Genomic DNA, 21,236 nt, shown 5'->3' with positions numbered 1-21,236 from the left:
ATGGTGATTTAACGGGTTAAAACAATACTGCCTTTTTAATTTTAAGAAAAGTCGGTTTTTAACCAACCCTGGCGATTTTTTACGCCGCAACTTTTCATTTCGATCCCTAGCACTCCGCCAAAAAAGCAGAGCAGTTTTGATAATTATTTCCCCTCCAGGGTTTTTACTTCATGACGACATGAAATTCATGCGCAGGGTTGGGCAGTGAGCCTACCTTAATTTATTTTAATAGTAACTAACTAGTGAGGGTAAAAATAGGGGTGTAAAAACCAGAAGGATAGCCTACATTTTGCTTTAGCCGTCAGCATTAAAATAGGAGTTTATTATCACATGAGTTACACGATGTGATTGTTTTTTTTTTTTTAAATAAAATGGGATTGACGAATGCTTAATTTAAGATACTCCATATTCGCCATTATTAAGAATATTTAGGTGAGCCCCCAGATTTTGATTAATTTTAGTAGTCTGAGCATTAATTTAGTAGTCAAATAACGTGACTAGCGACTTATGTCCAACCCTGGTCATGTCCTGGATTAATGCTTTTATTGGCCCATGGAACAGCTTCCTTCATTGAAATTGACACATAATCCAACTACTATGAGGATTAGTTGAAACCGTTTTCAGATGGTCAGCTTATGTCTTACCATAGAATATTTATACTCCTTTATAGAGACTCCGTAGCAGCCTTGGAAATAAGGGTTTTTTTTTTAAACTGGTCCTTATGACCAGTGACCCCCTAGCATATGAATTATTAAACTGGTCCTTATGACCAGTGACCCCTATAGCTTATGAATTATTAAACTGGTCTTATATAAATGTGCTAATATCATTTATATGCGTTAAAAAACATATACTACATGTTTAGAAGTTAGATTATGTTGGTAACATTAACTTTACACGTATTCAAAATATTTAACTTTATTTTACGAGTACCACCAGAATAGTACAATATAGTACTATCTCACCTAAGACTACTACCAGAGCCTAGAAGACCCTCGTAATTTACCGTATTAACTCTCTTTCTCTAGGCCCCGTAACTCCAGAGTCCTCGTTCCGTTACCGCGTAGCCAGGTAGCCTACCGTACTCGGGGGAAAGCGAGACTAGAGGATTGAAGGTTTGAGGTAGTAAGAGGAGTTGCTGTACATAGAAATCCAGTGAATAGGGAAATAAAAATTGATATAAACCTTTAATTAATAGGTCATCTCCTATTATTTGGAATTATTAAACTGGTCACCTTCTGTTTTTGTGTTATTATTTCGAATTGATAAACTGGACACGGTGACCAGTGACCCCCCAAATTTTGAATAAATTAACTGTTCTGAACAATTAATTAACTGGTCCTTGACCACCTGACCACCGTTATTTCCAAGGCTGCTCCGTAGCTTTGGCCATGGCCGCCATTGTGGTAAAATTTTTCTCCCACGATAAAAACTATTGAAAAAAAACCTGTGACGTAGTACTGCCAAGTCCATAGAGATAGAAAAGAAATAGAGGGATGATTACCGCGTGAAGGCACCCCTGTTTTTGACCCGCAAAAAAATTCAACCCCCCCCCCCCCACGCATGTATGAAAGCGGAGATGTGCAGAATTTGCAACGCCATCTATCCTTCTTTTGTTTCCATCAAATGACAGTTGATTTTCCTAAAGGCATTTTGTATTTCATTTCACCGCGCGTCGATGGCGCCACGTAATCTGCCCATCTCATGGCTTCCTACATGGGCGAAAAGGGGGTCGGAACTCGCGGTCGATTCGCCAGATACAATAGTGCCTCTATTCCTTTTCTATCTCTATGGCCAAGTCCCTATTAAAAGGTGGGTAAAAATGTCGAACCACTCCGCGAAATTTTAATTTATATGAAAACGAATTGCTTGTCTTACGTAGTTTTGTGTTTTCGGTTTAAAATCGTCTGCGTTTCAGACGACGTGTAACGAAATAGCAGTTTCTTATTGGCCTTTCATATAAATTGAAATTTCACAGGGTGGGTCGACATTTTTACCCACCTTTTAATATAGGCGTATGGAAATAAATGATAAAAAGCATGGGACTTTATGGTTTGACACCAGCACCACAATCCAATTAACTCACAGGTTTTAAAAAATACCTTATAAGTGGATTGCATTTTTTAAGTAATAAAATCTATTATATTTCAACAATTAGCAAGAATGTACTTATTTACACTAAACGATAATGAGTATGTTGAGACAATTTTTAACGTAAACTTTTCCCCATTGAAAAAAATACATCAGCCTGGTTCCCTACAATTGATGTGTTCCAACTATTGAATTGGGAATAATACTGCTAGAATTACAATTACGATTTCGGTTGCCATGGTTACGCGGGACCTGTTCTGATAACTGTACGAAATTCATTTTTATAATTAGGCGGTAGCGCCCGCTATATTTTGTAAAAATAAATAATTATTAGCTAACTCACCGTAACTTGAGTTAAAAAGGATCGTGTTGACAGAATAAAATAATTTTTAAACAACTTCAAAGGTTTGTTTGTTACGAGTAATCATACATTTCAATTTCGCATCAGATTCGCGAAAAAAATCAATTGCAATATAGTAGCCATCACTAGCGACAGATGCCGCCACGGTAAAACGATATAGTTGATAAAGTCTCCTTATTGAACGAAATTGGTCCCGCGCCAGCCAGATTTAGTTGTACCTCTATTTATTCCCAACTCAATGGTTCCAACACCATTGAAGCCAAAGATATTTTCTCCCGCTTTTGTGCCAGAGGGGGAAATTCCACCATGATGCACACAAAACATCTCAACATAATAATTCTCCTTAGTTATAAACTAATACATTCTTGCATTTAGTTTTTCAAACAGATTAAATTCGAACTCTAAGCTGCCTAAGTGTTTTTATCAAATAGAAAGACATTATTGAATTTCACATTCAACTACTGGTACTGTTAGAAGGAGCGTAAAAACAGGACCGTGCGGAAGGATGACCTGTCATGGAAAAGTCATTGAGTGGATTTTCCATTGGTTTACGGAGAGTTTGAAATGGAGTATTTGTTGTTGGTGAAACATAGTTGCCCAAGTTGTTTGGAGACTGCACTAAATGATTTGTCACTGGCCCAGAATTGTCTCTACATGGCCCAGCGTAAAAGCTGTTTAGTAAATTTGAGGGCGTTTTGATTTTGATGGATTTCCTTTTACTTCTTGGTTTCTGGAATCCCAAGTCACACATTATGCGCCCAAAAGTTCTTATTTTAAAGTTTGGTAGTGATGGATCGTCATTGACAATTTCCATAATTTGGTTGACGGTTGGTAGTGGTCTATCTTTCCATTGTAAACATTCGTTCACCTTTAATTTCAATCTTGAAACAGTTGTAGGATCAAACCTTCAATAAACAATGTATAAATTTTTACAATAATTTAAGAATTCACAAAATTTGCTATTTATTTGGTTTTTCCTTATATTTCAATTTTAATATGGTTGGAATCTGTCTAAAATGAGATCATCTTCTTGCAAGACCAGAAGTAAATAAACCTCTTTTCATAACGCTTTTTCTGATTAAAATTAGCCAAAGTGGCGGATACCGAAAAAACTCAAGGAGGTGGAGGGGGTGCTAAGAGATATCTTGAGCTATGGGTGTACTAATAAATCATCCAAGTCACATGCAAAGCTTAAGCATGGAATAAGGTAATTAATCCATGGCTTAAGCGTCAAGAAGGGAGGGTAGAGCGTGCCCCCATATAACTGCTTTTCTCTCCTCTTAATAGTTTTTACTGTCAAAATGGGTGCCAAATCCCCAAATCATTTCCAAATATTTTCCTGAATTTTATAACTAAAAATTTACAATTTTTAACTACATTATAGTGAACATTTTCCATTTTCATCTCAAGTTAAATTCCCTGACTTATTTACTATTTCTACAGGAACCCTATTTAATACCAGTTTTAAAATGGCCAATGCTTAACTATTGTAACCTAAGCTATTATTTTCGTAATTGATAGCTGATACCCACAATTTAGAAATTAACTTTGTTTATTTACTTCTGGGTAAAAATAAAATGTGGTTTATGTTATCTTGCATATACAAAGTAAATATATATAACTATGTGATACCTAGCAAGACGTTTTTGCGTGGGTCGAGTAAATTTTTTTCTTTCCGCACGAGGTGATGGTGGGTCTCTGATTTTTACATGCGATTTAGAGGTGGAAGCATTTTTTAAACGATTATTCCCTGATGCAATTCCAGTCTGTGATAGGGTTGCTGAAACGTTCTGAGCGACAAATTCAGTTCCATTAGAATTAAACATAATTATCTCGCTTTCAGCATTTTCATTAGATTGAGACTGTGCTTCATTTCTTCTAGTTTGAAGTTCACCTTCACTTGTTTCAGTTAGTGGTTGACCTTCAAGCTCTTCATTCATTGAATTAGCCAAACTTTTAATTCGCTCATACTGTTCTTTCTCTGACCTCAGTCGATAAATAGTTCTCCGACTAACACCTGTGAATTTTGAAGTTAGTTCAACAACACTGTTCATTGATTCCTTTGGTCGAATGACACGAATGTGAAAAAGGACATTAAGTATTATTTGTTTTGCTTGAGAATTTACTCTAACTCCTTTTCCAATTGGCTTGAAAAAAGGGTGTTCTTTTACTGGGCGAGAAGTGTCGCTGGCCATTGAATCTTGTTTAAGGTTTTTTTGTCCACTATGATCTGCTTCCATGCTTGTTAAGTTTAATTTTAACACTTTGAAATCACTTAACTTTTGAAATAACCAAATTGTTACATTTTCTAGGAAAGTGGAAGGATTCAATAGCAATAAGTTCCAATAACCAGTTAACCACAGGAAGAAAAAGCATAATATAAAGCAGTCGACATTGACGAAACCGAGCGTACCCAGTCTTTTTTTTTTGAGATACACAAATATCGGTGTCGACCCGAGGCCTTAGACACCAGCACACACACAATAACTGATTAATCAGGGTGAGATATGTGTAACCTTGGAGAAGGGAAGTATTCTGGCGTGGAAAATCCCATAGCGGTAAAGCCGGTAATAAGAACGTCCTTTTCGCCTATTGCTGTTAGAATTACCCAGACTACCCCGGTTAAACCGGTTTTTGGTCGGACGTCAGCTTTATCTGCCATCATTCTGGCTTGATGACGTCCGACCAAAGAGAGCATGATGGGAATTTTACAAAGCCGCAGGTGGCGCCCGACTTTTCCACTCCAGAATACTTCGCTCTTCCAAGGTGTAACGGCCACGCCAACGGGGGGATACGTGGGGACAGGGGTGGGGACACCCGTGGCGGAAGTATCCCGACCACCCGTTGGGGGATTGGTAGTCGTCCTCACACGGCCTTCCACAAACACTGCCTCCCGGACGCCTGGGATTACAGGTGTGAGCCACTACTCCCGGCTGTGTACCCAGTCTTGGAAATAAGCCATTTAAAAAATATGGTCAATTCGACCATAAGACCATTGGGAGCAAGGTTCGTTTTGACAAAGATTACTCACATTTAGTTTATTTCGTTTAGAAACATTTTTAGAGCTACAGGCATGATCCATTATTGTTTTAAAACAATATAACGCAAAAATATCTGGTATCTTGAAAACCGAAAGTCAAAAACCACAGCGCAATTTTCACTAAAACTTTACATTTTAACTAGATGTCGGTAGCCCTTCCAGCTCCATGGCGGCAGTTTTTTCCATAGAAATCTTATAACATAGAATGATTCCGTATAAATACAAAATGGGCCAATTACATTTTCGGAGGTTTCGTCATTATCAGCCAATCACGATTCAAAGAGTGACTACGGCAACGACTCGTTGCCATCTAGTTTGAGTTACTGAAAATAATAATTTGATTTTATATTACGTCACCTTAAGAACCCGCATTTGATTGGCCCACGTCAATCGAGTCACGGCCCCCTGCACGCGCTCACGTGAGCGCGTGCAGGGGGCCGTGATCGAGTTTAATGTAGTTTTTAAACGGTAGACTGTTTCTTTACTCGTAAAGATTTTTCTCTTATATGCAAACATTTTGGATAACTATTGCGTTGTTATGGCTTCTCGATGTTTCATTTCCACATGTAGAAAACGATTTGCGGTGGTGGGTAATGTATCGTTGTACAGGTAAAAGTTTGTGTTTCCTTAAACCTTGGGGTAATTTGAAATGTTAACCAACGGCGGGCTTTCAAATTGATGATTTGGTAAAAATTACTTCAGGAAGTTCTGTGAGCCTAGTGGAACAACAACTCCGGACTATAATTACTGCAATATCCGTTTTTAAAAAAACACTTTATTTAACATTGTAAATATCGGTCTTCGTTGAGTACTATCTCTTAATGTTGTTTAACAGTGGAATGTTGAATTTAAGCAGAGTGCGAGACATTTATCTTGGCTAAGCTTCTAAGACAAAAAGCATATTATTAAATAGAAGGTAAAGTTTTGAAAAATAAGACAATTATCAGTATGATTGTTGCTGTTTAATGAATGACTGTAGTCAATTTGACATAAGTGTCATTCGTTAGTGTAATGTATTTTTTCTGGGATATAATAAATAAGGTTTTTGTTTATCCAAGTTTCTACAAACATAATAATAAATATAATATTACTTACTTTAAATGTGAAATTACCTTTAAATACAAAGGTTAATACTAAGGACCTTCAGTCACTGCTTCTCCCAAAACTGCCATTGACATTGCCTGCTATTTTAAAAGTTATGCCTATGTCAGGCCTAGGCTTAAATATTTTCAAAGCGAACCTAAACGAAATATTATTTATCTTCCTCACAATGGCATTTAAATATTCCTTATAATAAGTAATATGATTATTAAATAAAAATCCAAAAATGTTGAAGTGGTTCATGTTCAAAAACTCCAGCAAAAACTTATGGGAATTCTGCGAGCTTGGATCGGATGGATCCTGTAAAAATCGTCTGAGCTTCTACTATTTTTAACCGCCATGTTATGGCGCTAGCGGATTGCCGTAGTCAATGAATGGCCGCTGAGTGGCTGAAGCTTAAGCAAAGACTATATAATCATTAGTCGTTGCTACAAAATGACTTGGCGTCAGGTTCTCCCGTAGACGGGAGCATTCTAGGTAGGAGTATAAGATTTCTATGGTTTTTTCCGACTTCCGCCGGGAACTCAGTAAGAGCAAAGATAATATAACCAAAAAATATAAAGCCCCAGGAATGGAAGGATTGATATTAGAGGCCGCGTGTTTTTGCTGCGTTAGAAACTTCCGGCAAAGCAAATCAGAGTAACCGGAAACGGCTACCGTAACCCGGTCTCTCTTTAAAAACGAGAGGCGCAAAATTTCCACTAGACGGAGCTACACCTTCCATTCCTGGGGCTTAATATTCTTTGATATAACTACGTACCCTAGATTCGAAATCACGGCGTTTCTAGATAGCGCGTTTTTTCGTGAGTCTTTTACAGAGTTCGCGCCGGAAGTCGGAAAAATCGGGCTCCATCGGCAAGTTGAGAAATAAGGAATTTCAATAGACATCCCAAGATTATATTACTCACCTTTAGTTTTCTTTCATTTAGAAACATTTTTAGAGCTACAGGCATGATCCATTATTGTTTTAAAACAATATAATGCAAAAAATATCTGATATCTTGAAAACAGCAAGTCAAAAACCACGGCGAAATTTTCACTAAAACCATATGTAACATAATTGCTCATAAGTATGCCTCTGTATAACATTTCCATTGAAAAAACTTCAATGATACCTTGTTTCACGCGGAACATACATTGAGCAGACCCAAAAATGCAAAAATGCTTATAATCCTCGCGCTATTGAAAAGGTTACCATGGAAATGAAATCATGTGATCGCGAGGCACGAGCTAAGCTTGACACGGGCAAAGCCAGAAACGCGCGAGGAATTCTCACTACCTTCCGTTTCCCATCAGTAAAGTTGATGACGCGTATTTCGTCACGGAGTTGTAAGTGACGTAATTTACGTCATATCCCGTGAACAAGGTTTCATTAACGAAAATGCTTTTATGGCATACTTATGAGTGATTATGTTACATACGCTAAAACTCATAGAAATCTCATAGATAACTAGAATGCTGCCGTGTAACTGGCAAGAGGACCAAACGCCGTGGCAGACGATAGCCAGATCTCAGCCTGTGACATTTTACGTAAGGCAGGCCATTCAAGCTTGACTATAACTCTTTTCGGACGTTTGTATTTTGTACTTTCGTTTTTACCATTCGTAGTTTCGGCCAAGTGGCGCCTGGTGCGGATGTCAGGTTGTGCTACTTACTAGTCAAAATGTTTTTCGAATTTCTCTAGTTTTTGAGAGAGTTAATTTTTTTCACGGTTGGGTGTCACCCCCAAAACGGCCCCAAACGGAAGGCAACCGGTGAGGGCTACCCCCGCTAGCTACGCTACTGTTTCGGCCTGTTGTATTACTTGATTAATTATATTTTAGTAAGTGAGTTTCTTTCCTGCGTTCATGGTGTGAGGGCTTTTAGCCATATACACTAATCTTTTACCCCACGTAATCCCCCCCTTAAAATTACTTTCAACCAAGAGTACCATATTATTCTGCCCAATAGGCGCTTAAATAAATCATGCTTCCCAGAAATTAAAAAGAAATAATATTTCCAAGAGCCAGGACCCGTAAGTTATTGTTTGTATAGTGCTTGTGAAAATAATGGAAACTTTTCACTTGTAAACAGAATGTCGTGTTTTTGCCAAGCTTTAATTTGTCAAAAAGCTAGCTGTTTAAAAGGGAACGCCATGGAGAACACTTGTTGCTGCCATAAAGGTGAAAAATTTCCATTATTTTAACAAGCACTATATAAACAGTGACTTGCAGTTCCTGGCTCTCGGAAATATTACTTCTGGGCAATTTTCTGGGAGGATGATAAAATAAAAGCGAGTGTTAGAAGTTGGCCCTACTTGTGGTATTAGAAAATACCTTTACATTATGGAAACTGGCGGTTTGTTAACTAGAATACGAAAAGTAGTTATTTAATCCAATGGTGCGTGTGAGCAGTGCCTTCCATGAAAATTTATTAGATATAGTGTGGTGTAGCCTCATACAACCTAATTGGTCCACATCCAATTTCCTCGCCAGTGTAAGAAATAAGGCACAATCACAGGCCCTGGTGAACACTTAATTAATTCAAAGTTTTTCCCTACAAGATTTTAGTTCATTAAAAAAATGCTATATTAATCCCTTAAATTGTTTGGTCTTTGCTTCTAGCACATTTTGTCAAGAATAGATAATTTGACCAGACCATAAATTATGAAAGCCTGATTTTGAAGGTTAAAAATGGTAAGTGGCCAGTTTTTTAATTAAACTACCTAGGCTCTACTGGCCACAGGTCCAGTTTAAAGGCACTATATCACGACCTATTTAAAAAAAAAACTTTCTTGAAGTTCCATTTTTTGAAATAGATGGCGCCAGGGTAGAAACGGACCTCCTGAAGTTTTGTTCGTATTTGACGGGTAATGTTTGCTATGTGGCGAAGATAGAAGAGTCCATTTTGGTTTTCCGGGTAGAACATCGAAAAAAGGATGTTCAATATGGAACCCGCAAATGGGCTTTTCTATTTCGAACCCCGGCGGGTGGCTAGTCTCTACTTGTGCCGATAGCTGTAGGCTGTATATTTCAATCCTATTTGTCAGGTCGAGAATTAATGGGCGAGATACGGAGGGGGGGGGGGGGGTCGTGGCGAAAATTGAAAGGGTAGGGTCATACCAAAGAATTTAGACAGAGTTTTTGAAAGTTTGCTTGATTGAGTAGAACAGTGTAAGAAGCTTATAAATACTGTCCGCCGAAAAATGGAGAAAAGCGAAAAAAAGAGTTTTAGCGTTGGTCAACGGACAGAAACTAATTATCTTTCACAAATATGCAGTTTATAAAATATTTCTTTGATAAATGGTAAGTCCAAAACTTTTATTTACGAGGCAAATCAGTTCGTTGATTTCTTAAATTTCAATTCAATCCCTACTATAACTATATTAAAGTTTAAATTTGTTCACAATATTAAACTTTAATATGTTTTCAATATTAATGTTATAGTTCGTTCACAATATTAAAGTTTTAATTTGTTCACAATATTAAAGTTTTAATTTGTTCACAATATTAAAGTTTTAATTTGTTCGCAATATTAAAGTTTTAATTTGTTCACAATATTAAAGTTTTAATTTGTTCACAATATTAAAGATTTAATTTGCTCATGATATTCAAGTTTTAATTTGTTCACAATATTTAAGTTTTAATATGTGATCAGAGTTATAAATATTACGGGTGGCCCGTAGGGAAAGAGGAAGAGGCGGTTTTCTCGCCCTTACTAATTTATTAATATAATCTTGGATTAATAATAGAAGCTAACGCTTAGCTTCTATTATTAATCCAAGATATAATAGAGTAATATCGGTGTTACGTAACTTGGCGTAACTATAAAAAAACTGCAGTCAGAAAGGTGACCATAACCGAGAGCTACAGGGCCGTCGAGTAACTTTTGCCCCGGGCCCTAAATTTCGTATTGATTTTCCGTACAGATGGTAGCAGTATTGGCCCGTCGTTCTGTCAAAATATGTATTTTTCAAAAATAATACAATTTCAATGATTTTGCTTAGGTGGGATAGTTACCAATCAAGAATCAAGAATATTGCTAGCGGCCATTGATTATAACGAACATTCAAATAGACCGCAAGCCCGTTCGAAATCTGGCGAACTTCAATACAGAATGTTTTGGAGCAAAAAATCGAAATCATACAATATTGGAAAAATTGTATGAAGCAAAAACCTATTGTTATATTGATTCATTGACGGAGATGGTGTTTGACGCCAAAAAGAATTATATGGTTACTAAACACCTAATATTATAACACTTTTTTATATAAAAGTTAAATGCTATGTACTTTTTTTCATTTCAGGGTAATATTTCTGATTAAAAACTAATGGATGAGACCGATCGTTATATTTGTAAACATATAAGTTTACAAGAACAAATCCCGTTTTAGCCAAACATAAATCTAGATTTTAATTTGAGGCATGAAGTTGTAAAGTACAATGATTAAAGTATTTTACAGGCGTGACGATTGTGTTAACAATATTATTGACTGTTTCGGCCGGGCCCCAGCTAGAACTAAAATCCCGTGAAGACTGAGTCATAAACCAAACCCTTCCCCCGTCCCAGCGCAGCCGCTAAATTGACTTAGGCAGAAAAATATTGGTTGTATAGGTGTGATATGTAGGTTGCAGGATTCACGGCACCGTTCCAGGGGAAAAAATGCATGATTTAATTAATTAACTTAATTGGAAATCGATGAAAATTGCGCGACTCGCTGCGTTTGCGCCATAGGAATAGCTGTGAGGAAATTGGAGGTCCTAGGTTGAACGGCTCGGACGTCTATAGAGAAACAGACGCAAGACAGACAGAAGACACTTAGGAATATAGTATAGATAGCAAAGATTAGGTATTTGCATTTGAAATTTACGCTAACACTAAACAACTTAAGCCAGCGTCGTAGCCAGGATTGGATTTCGGAGGGGGACGTGCCCCCCTCCCCTATGTATGGCAACATTGTTTTTTATGTCTCGAGTAGCGGCTCTGCTACACGTATTCCTACATTTGCACGGGATTAATTCTTCATCTAATATATTGACCATATCCAAAGGCATAATTTCCATTTTATCCATGGTTATAGACTTGCCTAAAAATATCAAAACGTGGCAGTGGCGTAGTCAGGGGGGAGCACATAGAAACGTATGGTCGTACGTACAAATATATATTTTTTTTCAATGACGTGCCCCCCCCCCCGAAACCAAATCCTGGCTACGCCACTGAAACGTGGGACAGATCTGATAATATTTCTAGAAAACCCGTCACGCGACTGCTAAGGGTTTTACTCAAAAATACCACGTTACCGATATGACCCTTTCGAAAAACATCGAATAAACCAAAGACTATATATACGCTTCGTTTACTAGGCAGGCGTGTTCCTAGGAAAAACCTGTTAACACCTCTGTAGCACTGTAAAAGCTGGGTTAATATTTGAACCCGCGGCGCCACTAGTAACACAGCTCAAGCTAGGGGAAAATTCTGACCAGCGTCGAGATGGAGCCACAATCGGTATGCAAGTTGAGCCATAGAACACGCCTGTCTAGTAAGCGAAGCGTATATATAGTCTTTGGTATGAACTCAAGTGGAAACATTTGGAATTTCCCAATCCCAGGCAATTCCCTTTTTACAGGCCCTCCGTAGTGAAAGGTTCGCACCCCTCACTACTTCCTGTCTTTTTTATTTCGTTGCCCCTAAGAGGGGGAAACGGAATTATAATTTCCCTCTGAAACGGGTGTTGGTGATAGGATTACCTCGATGTGTTCATAAAGGCGCGAGCTTGGTGGAGTATGCGCTTGAGGCTGTGTAATATTGTTTTTGGTTGTTATCCGTGGAAGTACGGTTATAGCTTACTTCACTTGAAACGGGTAGTTTTGTTTTTATAGTTTTAGTAGATTGATTAAATAAGTCATTTACGTTGTAATATTGTTTTTGGATTTGTCTTAATTTTTTATTCGTATTTCTATAACATTTTGATTTTTAATTTGTATTTTTATGAAATTCAATTTATATTTCTGATGAGCTTTCTTAGGATATTGAGGTTTCCTAGGGAATATTTTTGAATTGGTTTTTCAATGAAATATTTTATTATTGATAATTGTTGTTTTGAGGTATATTTTCTAATTTTTTTAAATTAAATTTTTATTTCTCGATTGGAGTACCATTTTATTCACTTACCAGGACCAGTTTCGGGGTCATGTAGCGAGTGTCTATAAAAGTTATTTGTATTGAACGCCTTTCTTCCAGTGGCTTCCCCTTTCGCTTTGTAAACAAGGGTTAAGTGTTATTTTTCAATAAAATTAATTATTATTTTACCAATGTAAGCCTTATTTACTCCATTGAAAACGCAATTCTATTTTTTAAATTTTTATAAAATAAAATCAACACGGAGGATTTGCCGCTTGTAAGAACCTTGGATTTCACCTATGTTTTATATACAGTAAACGAAATGTATTTATCAATCTCGCATTTGCGGAAGCATTCTTACCAGTTCATGTATTTCTGTTCTTACTCTATAGGTGATAAGCTAGTTTTAAAAATTCCTCGAAATGAATTTAGACGAGGGAAGAGACTTTAGTTGCTCTTTGTTCGGTCCAGGAACTAACAAAAGGATTATCTCTCTAGGGGTCCTTCTTCGCTCGGGTCCGCGCGACCGTCGAAAACTTTCATAGCCGAATTTTCGTTTCTACCCTCCAGCAGTTCATCCCCCTTTGGATGGAACACTTCTCGATATCTCGGTTCCTGTATCTTCAAGACATGCTGTCCCCTTTTCAAAACCGGCCGATCTCCCCCCCCCCCCCTGCCTAACCTTGAAAGTAATTTTGAAAACTCCCGCAAAAATACGAGGTCGCCACTATGCAGAACGTAAATATGGAATCACTTTTTAGAAAACAAGTGAGGTCAATACCGATTTTTTTTCGGTGATATAGTGCCTTTAAAAACAAATTCCTTATTTCTCAGCCTGTTCCTCGCCGTGATTCGTGACATTCGTCTGCTTCTTTTTCCGTTATCTTTTGGCATTTATTTTGATGAGGAAGAATACTTCAAGTTCAGCCTTAAATTTTCTCCTATGACTGCAATGCCGGTTTTTTTTGTTGCGAGATTTATTTCGTTCAATTAACCTAGCACAATTAATATCTAGGATTTTGCCGTATAATTGGAAAATATTGCTTAATTTTTCTTTTTTTGAAAAGACTGTTCTACTCTTAGTCATCAAAAATGAATGATACTGATTCATCATTAAAAGATGATCACTGTGGTCCAAAAGTTTTAAAATCCTTCGCTCTCCTCAATCATACTACTCGTTCAGTAAAAGAACACCCTTTTTTTAAGCCAATTGGCAGAGGTATTAAAGTAAATTCGCAAGCCAAACAAATTATTCTTAACGTCCTTTTTCATATTCGCGTTATTCGACCAAAGGAGTCGGTGAACAGCGTTGTTGCATTAACTTCAAAATTCACTGGAGTCAGTGAAAGAACAATTTATAGACTTAAATCAGAAAAAGAACAATTTGAGCATAATAAGAATTTAGATGAAGAAAAGCCTGAAACTGAAAATATTGAAAGTGAACCAATTAATGATGGCTCATTACATTCCAATCAAAATGCTGAATGTGGGACAGATTATGGTCGTCATAATGTGTCCACAACCATGTCACAGCCAGGAGGTGATTGCTTAAAAAGTACTTCAAACACAAAGACTCGTGCGAAAATGAGAGATCCACCATCCCCTCGTGCTGAAAGGAAAAAATTCACCAAACCAGCCCAGAAACGGCTTGCGAGGTATATTTTAGTAACATTTTTAATGAACGATAATACTACAGCCCCCGTTATTCTTTGGTAGATAGTAGAAAAGCTAGGTACAAGATAAGATTACTTCCTTAGATTTTGATTTGTTTTTTAACTTTTGGGCTTTGAGCGTATGTAATTTAGGTCATCTGGAGAAAAAAGATGACATTTGGATTTTATTGATAATATTTACACAGGGCAGTAAAACTGTTGATCAAAATTTAATTGTTACTGGCAATCATGGAATTATCACTGACATGCAAGTGTGATAAAAAAAAAGGTTGCAAATCCCAAGCCCATAAGTTTAAAGCGAAGATTTTCTCTAAAGATTGACTTTATCATACTTGCATTGCCTAACTGGGTTTATAAAAGCGCGGGAGATTTAAATTTATGCAATTCTCTAACTTTTCAACATTTTGATATTAAGGCTTGGTAGGTGCATTGGCGGGGGGCTTCCAATCCAGGCCTGGGAAGAATTTTTGAAATGGGGGAAGGAAAAAGGTGAACATTTTGTGAAATCAATAGCGTTCCTACACGACCTGGGGGCGATTCTGTAAAAAATCGAATGGGAATTCGATCTCGATAACCTATACCATGTCGAAATCGACTTCGACAATTTGCATTGATTTATGCTTATTCGAAATCTTTACCGAATACCATTCGTCGAGATCTTGAAATTCGAAATCTAGATTTCGAATATTTACAGAATAGGCCCCCTGGAGAAGTCAGGAAATTTTAAAATGGTCCAAAAAAGTTAGGGAGTTTTAAAATGACCCCAAAAAAGTAAGAGAATTTTTAAATGGTCCAAAAAAGTGAGGGAATTTTAAAATGACCCCAAAAAACATCTGGCAGATAAATTTTTGAAAGATGTACATATTAATTACTTTTTCAAGATTTTACCTAAAAAAATTCATTTATTCTACAAAAATGGTCAGGAAAAATTTGGCAATTCGGTGAGGGAAAACCTGGAAATGTCAGGGAATTTAATTCCGGAAATTTTGTACTAACCCTGAATAGTTACTGAGTTAATTTCTTACGTTTTTTGGTCTATGATGATTTATTTCAATGAAGAATTCGCATTTTAATTTAAAGTGTTCAAAATTATACCAAAATTTTTAGTTAAACGGGCATTTTGTCGATTTACACCAAGACGTTACGCCGTCACAGCGATTTCCCAAAAAATATCCGTCATAATTCCCTTAAAAATACCTATCTGAAATAAAACGCTTATGGAAGGTGCATCCAAGTGGCAGCTAGGTTATACTCTTTGGCTAGGTGCTGTGTTTGTTGCTACTAGGTGGAAGCACCTTCCAGCAAAATGGCAGCAACTCATAAGAGAAAAGCGACTCTTTGGGAATACATCTGTCATCTATTGGCGACAATTCGTACTATAATATTTATACATAAGTGTGACACTTCACATGCCAAAGTTTTACTGAGAGCTATTTACAAGACAGACTGCATTACGGGCTTCGTCGCCGTTTTGCGTCCGCTTGCTAACGCGTCACACCATGGACTGTAAATTTTAGAGGACGAGTAAAGCGTAGCCTTCCCCTGTAGAATTTTGGTTACCCCGAGCATCAATCACTTCGAACTAGAGAGAGAGAGTCCGTCAAGGTCATTCGTACCACGCATAGAGATAGACCCCCACCCCCCCGCATGTTATCTGGAAATCTGGCCGACCGAAAGACACGCGCTTTAGTTTTTTTTATGACCTTGAGCGACTCCCGTCAGCCTGATCGGTGAACGGGGCGTAAAATACCTCGGGAATACCGGTCCTCTAAAATTTACAGTCCGTGGTCACACGTAGCCTTTGACACCGCCTCGCTAGGGGGAGATTTTCTTCTTGTGATGACGTCACTCCGTTACTAGCTCTCAGTAAAATATTAACCAAAGTGACAAACTTATGGAACAATATTATAGACTTATGATAATACGTAATATCCGAATAAACTATGCGCCAGAAAACCGGTGTACAGTGAATTTAAACCTATATTATGTTTCCCACAAGCGAATTTAAACCTATATTATGGTCCAAATTAAAATTTTCAGATTACATAAATAGCTACGTAGTGTCCAGTGGCGCATTATCCATAAGGCTGACTAAGCTGAAGCCTAGGGGCCCACATTGAGCAGGGGTCCTGCCATGAGTTCATACGGAACTGGTATTTAACCACCAGTTAGGTGGCTTAATGAAAATTGACAGTAGCGATTATAGCTTGATCAACTTGTTTTCAAGGCAATTACAACGCCAACACAGTGACTTACTTAATTCGTTAGTTTTGATTTACTTCAGGATTGATCCCGCAACCATTTCGAGGTTGAAAGCGAAGGTGAACGAATGTTTGCAGTGGAAAGATAGGCCGCAACCGACAGTGAACCAAATCATGGAAATCGTCAACCAAGATCCTTCGTTGCCAAACTATAAGAGAAGTACCTTCTGGCGAATCATGTGCGATTTGGGATTCCAGAAACCAAAAAATGCCACTAAACGCAAATCCGTCAAAACGTGCCAAGCTAGCGGAAAAACTGTAAATAGCTTCGGTTCCGGCACAAGTAGAGACACCGCCGGGATTTCCACCACGACGACGAATTACGCGCCACCTGTAGTGCAAAATACGAACAACTTTGGAGCTTATGTTTCACCGCCTACTTCCACCCCATTCCAATACACACATAAACCCATAGACGTTTCTAGTGATTACGGCCATCACAGCGTTACGACCTCGCGATCTTGTTATTACGCGCCCACTACCAGCAGTTGAAATAGTTTATTTCGATTAGAAGTCTGTAATAAACAGCGTTGCCAGGCGTACGATAATTATAGTACGCGTCGATAGTTCAGAGGCAATTTTTAGGACCTTTCTTGATGGGAAAAATTAGGCAAAGGCTTATTTAAAGCCTCTAAAATGAATGAAAGGGGTACGGAACAGCGTTGCCAGACGTACGATAATCATCGTACGTTTCGATAATTTCGAGTTAAATTTTGCGACGTACGATATTTTCAATGGCATACTATATAGTACTAATTTTTCTATAATTCATCTTGCACGTACGATAATGTACGATAATTTTTAAATTGGCTGAAAAAACTGCGACTTTTAAACGTAAGTTGTCAATCCGTCAGTTTTCAGGCGTACGATAATTTATTTCTGAAATCGATAACTGTTTGGCGCTGGTACGATAATTTGAGTTTCAGGAACTGGCAACGCTGGTGCGGAACATTTCTTTTAAGTCTCAAGGGTTGTGCAAAAATAAGTGACTTCTAGGTCAAAAAGAGTGCAGTTTAACTCAACAAAATTTTGGGAAAATAATTAAAAATGAGGAGCAATTACTTTTTACTAATTTAAGATATTTTGAGAATTGTGAAATTTGCAAGTATAAATATCCTCCGCCAAACTTGTTTATGGAGCATCCATGGCTTAATTGAACATTTGCAAAATAAAAAAGGCAATTACTTGGGTAAATTAATGATCAATCATTGAACCTGATATTAAAATTGACTAAATTGCAAACACTCCATTTCTGAAGGTTATTATTTTCAGTAATTTTGCTGAAAATGATATCATAAGTGTATAATATTGTATCATAAGTGTGACACTTCCTATTCTACACATGCAAAAGTTTTACTGAGAGCTATTCACAAGACAGACTGCATTATGGGCTTCGTTGGTTTTTTGCGTCCGCTTGCTAACGCGTCTCACGTAGCCTTTGACAGCGGCCCGCTAGGGGGAATTTTCTTCATGTGATGACGTCACTCCGTTACTAGCTCTCAGTAAAATATTCCCCAAAGTGACAAACTTATGGAACAATATTATAGAATTATGTTGATACTTAGGGTTTTAGTTTGGATTGAAAAGTGATCTCCATAGAAACCCGCCAATAATGTTCGAAAATTATTTATATAAATGTACTTTTAAAATAAAATTAATATAATATATATTGTTTGTTAAATAATTAAAAAAATATCGTGTTTTAATTTCTCAGCTAATTTATTTTTTCACGACTTTGAATTTCCTGGTTTTTAATTTATTCCACAGATGGCGTGTCATCTTTGGCGTTGAAGTCACCAATCGTTAACTGAAGACGATTTTCACGAAATCTAGAACGAAAAGCAATATATTTTAACAAGAACGTAGTTAGGTTATTGAGAACATACGGGTCGATCCATTAATTTCTCATAATTATAATACTTCCATAGAAAAATTTCAATTTAACACGGAAAATACAACTTTCCTTGCGCTAATTAAGAAAGACTTTCGTGCGCTATCGCAAAGGTAACCATGGAAACAAAAACTAATGATCTCAAAGCCAAAAACATCTAAGGAAATTGCACGTTTTCAAGAAACTATTAACTAACTTCCGTTTAACACATATAAAGATGAAGATTATGTCACAGTTGGAAATATCCCGTAAACAAGTTTTCATTAAAGAAAATACTTTAATGGCATACTCACGAGTGATTATATTACAATTCAGACGAATAATCGCAATTCAAATTGAAACAGTAACGCTATCTGTCAGGGACTTGGACTATTAATATTTTTCTGACGATCATTGAATCTACCAACGTTTTTACTATTTATGATTTCTTAAATTCAGAAAATTTTTAAATTCAGTTTCAATTAAAGTTGCACGAACTAACTTTAGAGTAAATCCAAAAGTCGTCTACTATTTCCTCACACATTTAGTTGACGAATTTAAAGGCAGTTGGTGTTTTATTTATGAAGAAGCCTAAGCAATTGTCAAAAATAGGTAGGTTTCCGTGTTGGAGAGGAGTTTATGCAGTACCATGAACATATTATTTCCACCATTAGCTAATAAAGAATAATAATAATCAGCTAGGCTAATGCCCAAGGATTGTCAAGAAATTGAAAAATATTAATACGTATCTTTTCTAGTGAACGAAAATGGGTAAAAATATTAAGTAGGAAAACCTTTATTTATGATTATAAACTGATCTTCTAATAGAACAGGTATTTATCTAAGAATTTTAAGTAATTTATTCGCGAACGAACCCTTCGGTTCGCCATTGAAACCTAGATAGGTAGCAACTAAAGCAGACGCTATTAGTTTTTCCTCGTCGTTATTCGTAAATTTGACCGTACAAATAATGATACTTGCATTTTAATATAATTTTTAGAAGCTCGTTATGAGCGATTGTAACGGGTAGGACAATTCAGTCCGCTCGACCATTTGATTAATCAGGTGCGAGATATGTGTTACGGCCACGCCAACGGGGGGATACTTAGGGATAGGGTTGGGACACCCGTGGCGGAAGTATGACAACCACCCGTTGGGGGATTAGTGGTCGTCCTCACACGGCCATCCACAAACTCTGCCTCCCACACGCCTGGGATTACAGGAGTGAGCCACTACTCCCGGCGGCTTATATTTTAATAAGTTAATTTACGAAAAAAACCTTATGACTTTTTAATTTGTTAATAGCAGACGCTAGATCGTAGGAGCTACCTCATAGAAGCTAGCGCCGTTAGCCCGTTACGCCACCTAGGCTCGTTTCGCTCGCGAATAAAAACGCCTAATCACGGAAATATTTAGTAGACCTAGTCACGGCCAACTTTGGCACTCGCGCAAAAGCGGCCAAACCATTTGTTGAAGTTTCTATGTTAACCTACGAACAAAAATATATCTCGGCGTTGAGCGCCCCTAGCGGAAAATTATTTTTAGAATAGTTTTTGCATTGAAGCAAATATAAAAACGAGCGTGGCGCTGAACGCCAATAGTTATGGTTAATAGAGGGAAAATCCTTGTTCATGGAATTTCGGCGAATGGGTTGGCCGCTATTGAGCGAGTGTCAAAGTTGGCCGTGGCCTAGTCAACGATAAACGCCTGTGATTGGCTCAAGTGATTAGGTAAAACGCATAACGGTACCGCCCATTCTGGAAGCAGATGGTAGAAAGGTTACTGATATAGTATTATAGTTCAATATTTATGTCAGAACGTAATGGTAGCGGCCTTCCGGTTCTCATAAACTTAAATATGATCTCGAATTTAAAAATATTATGAGGGATGGTAGGATATTGAAATTGGACGCTTACCGTATTAAAATGTAGAATAAACCACCGTGGCAAAATGGAGGAAAAGAACTGTCCACTCCTAGAGTTTCGTGGTTCCGATGCATAGTACCTGAGTGATGGCCAGGTTTGGTGCCCACCGATGACAGCGGGCGGAGGGGGTCTAATTAAAGCAAAGAAGGAATGGAAGACGGCCTCAGGTAGGCCGAGCATCTCGTTGACTGCCTCCGTGAAGCGCCGCTTCCCCGTACGCTGACGAATGGACGAAACAATCTCGACGATATTCGTAAAACATAACGGTTGTTGTTTCAAACCTGTAACGGAAATAGTTTTAAGGTTAGGACGAGTAGTTTTTTAATGAAAGTTTTATTGAATTTGGGTTGTCGTACGTTTGCTGACTTCAACGTATCTTCGGTGACATCCGACTTACGTGCGAAGACTTTCGCGCCTTGGCGGTAAAAGGAACGTTCTTTCCTCTCGTTTTTCCCTTCCTCGGCGCCCATTGGTCGCTGAGTGTCATGTGAACAACGCGCCTGTTTATTTTATCATTTGTATTGATTTTCCTTAGCATTGCCCCCTTTATCCAGCGGGGGAATGTCTATAGACACGGCCAACTTTGACACTAAGCTGGCCGTACCATAGAAATTGGAGAGAGGAAAGTCGGTCGCATTTCCGACTTCAAGGATGATAAAATTAGCGAATCAGTAGATTAGTCCATTATGAAAAGGGATAATGAAGCTAAAACCTAAGCAAATTTGAAGACATTTAAAAACTTACTAATAGCTCGGACCGATAGGCCTTCGAGCGAACAAAAAACGCGAAACTCGGACCAAATAGATCTTCGAGTT

The 21,236-nt window shown here is 37.7% G+C and overlaps 2 protein-coding genes and 2 long non-coding RNA genes across 5 annotated transcripts; 2 read left to right on the top strand and 2 right to left on the bottom strand.

Moving 5' to 3' along the window:
* Window positions 1–2,854: 2,854 nt before the first annotated feature.
* LOC149968240 (uncharacterized) lies at window positions 2,855–4,836 on the bottom strand. Of its 2 annotated transcripts, XM_090172763.1 has the most exons (3): window positions 4,085–4,836; window positions 3,173–3,357; window positions 3,005–3,102 (listed from the first exon to the last, which is right to left on the bottom strand). In XM_090172763.1, exons 1-3 carry the CDS (start codon window positions 4,690–4,692, stop codon window positions 3,083–3,085), a joined length of 813 nt encoding a protein of 270 aa, XP_090028889.1. In that variant the 5' UTR covers window positions 4,693–4,836; the 3' UTR covers window positions 3,005–3,082. The 2 variants fall into 2 exon arrangements, with proteins under 2 accessions (XP_090028880.1, XP_090028889.1); XM_090172754.1 differs by having other exon boundaries at window positions 2,855–3,357.
* A 4,883-nt stretch (window positions 4,837–9,719) lies between these two features.
* On the top strand, window positions 9,720–12,468 carry LOC149968239 (uncharacterized). Its single transcript, XR_016480487.1, has 3 exons — window positions 9,720–9,877; window positions 10,579–10,806; window positions 10,879–12,468. It is a non-coding gene; the product is annotated as an uncharacterized LOC149968239 (long non-coding RNA).
* A 1,300-nt stretch (window positions 12,469–13,768) lies between these two features.
* On the top strand, window positions 13,769–18,361 carry LOC149968238 (uncharacterized). The gene is made up of 2 exons (XM_090172739.1): window positions 13,769–14,347; window positions 16,650–18,361. The coding sequence occupies exons 1-2, from the start codon at window positions 13,785–13,787 to the stop codon at window positions 17,116–17,118; spliced, it is 1,032 nt and encodes a 343-aa protein (XP_090028865.1). The 5' UTR covers window positions 13,769–13,784; the 3' UTR covers window positions 17,119–18,361.
* Window positions 18,327–20,885, bottom strand: LOC149968237 (uncharacterized). Its single transcript, XR_016480486.1, has 3 exons — window positions 20,778–20,885; window positions 20,413–20,702; window positions 18,327–18,455 (listed from the first exon to the last, which is right to left on the bottom strand). It is a non-coding gene; the product is annotated as an uncharacterized LOC149968237 (long non-coding RNA).
* Between the last annotated feature and the right edge of the window lie 351 nt (window positions 20,886–21,236).

This window comes from Leiobunum rupestre, chromosome 1 (assembly GCF_980474605.1).
Source record: "Leiobunum rupestre chromosome 1, qqLeiRupe1.1.hap1, whole genome shotgun sequence".
Lineage (NCBI taxonomy): Eukaryota > Metazoa > Arthropoda > Arachnida > Opiliones > Sclerosomatidae > Leiobunum > Leiobunum rupestre.
Note: the sequence above shows the minus strand (reverse complement) of the source record. Positions and strands in the feature narration are given on the sequence as shown.

Coding starts and splice junctions, on each gene's coding strand:
- LOC149968240 (XM_090172754.1), bottom strand. CDS start 4,692: ATGGAAGCAGATCATAGTGGACAAAAAAACCTTAAACAAGATTCAATG. Junction 3,358..4,084: donor ACGCAAAAACGTCTTGCTAG/GTATCACATAGT, acceptor TGTTTATTGAAG/GTTTGATCCTACAACTGTTT.
- LOC149968238 (XM_090172739.1), top strand. CDS start 13,785: ATGAATGATACTGATTCATCATTAAAAGATGATCACTGTGGTCCAAAA. Junction 14,348..16,649: donor GCCCAGAAACGGCTTGCGAG/GTATATTTTAGT, acceptor GATTTACTTCAG/GATTGATCCCGCAACCATTT.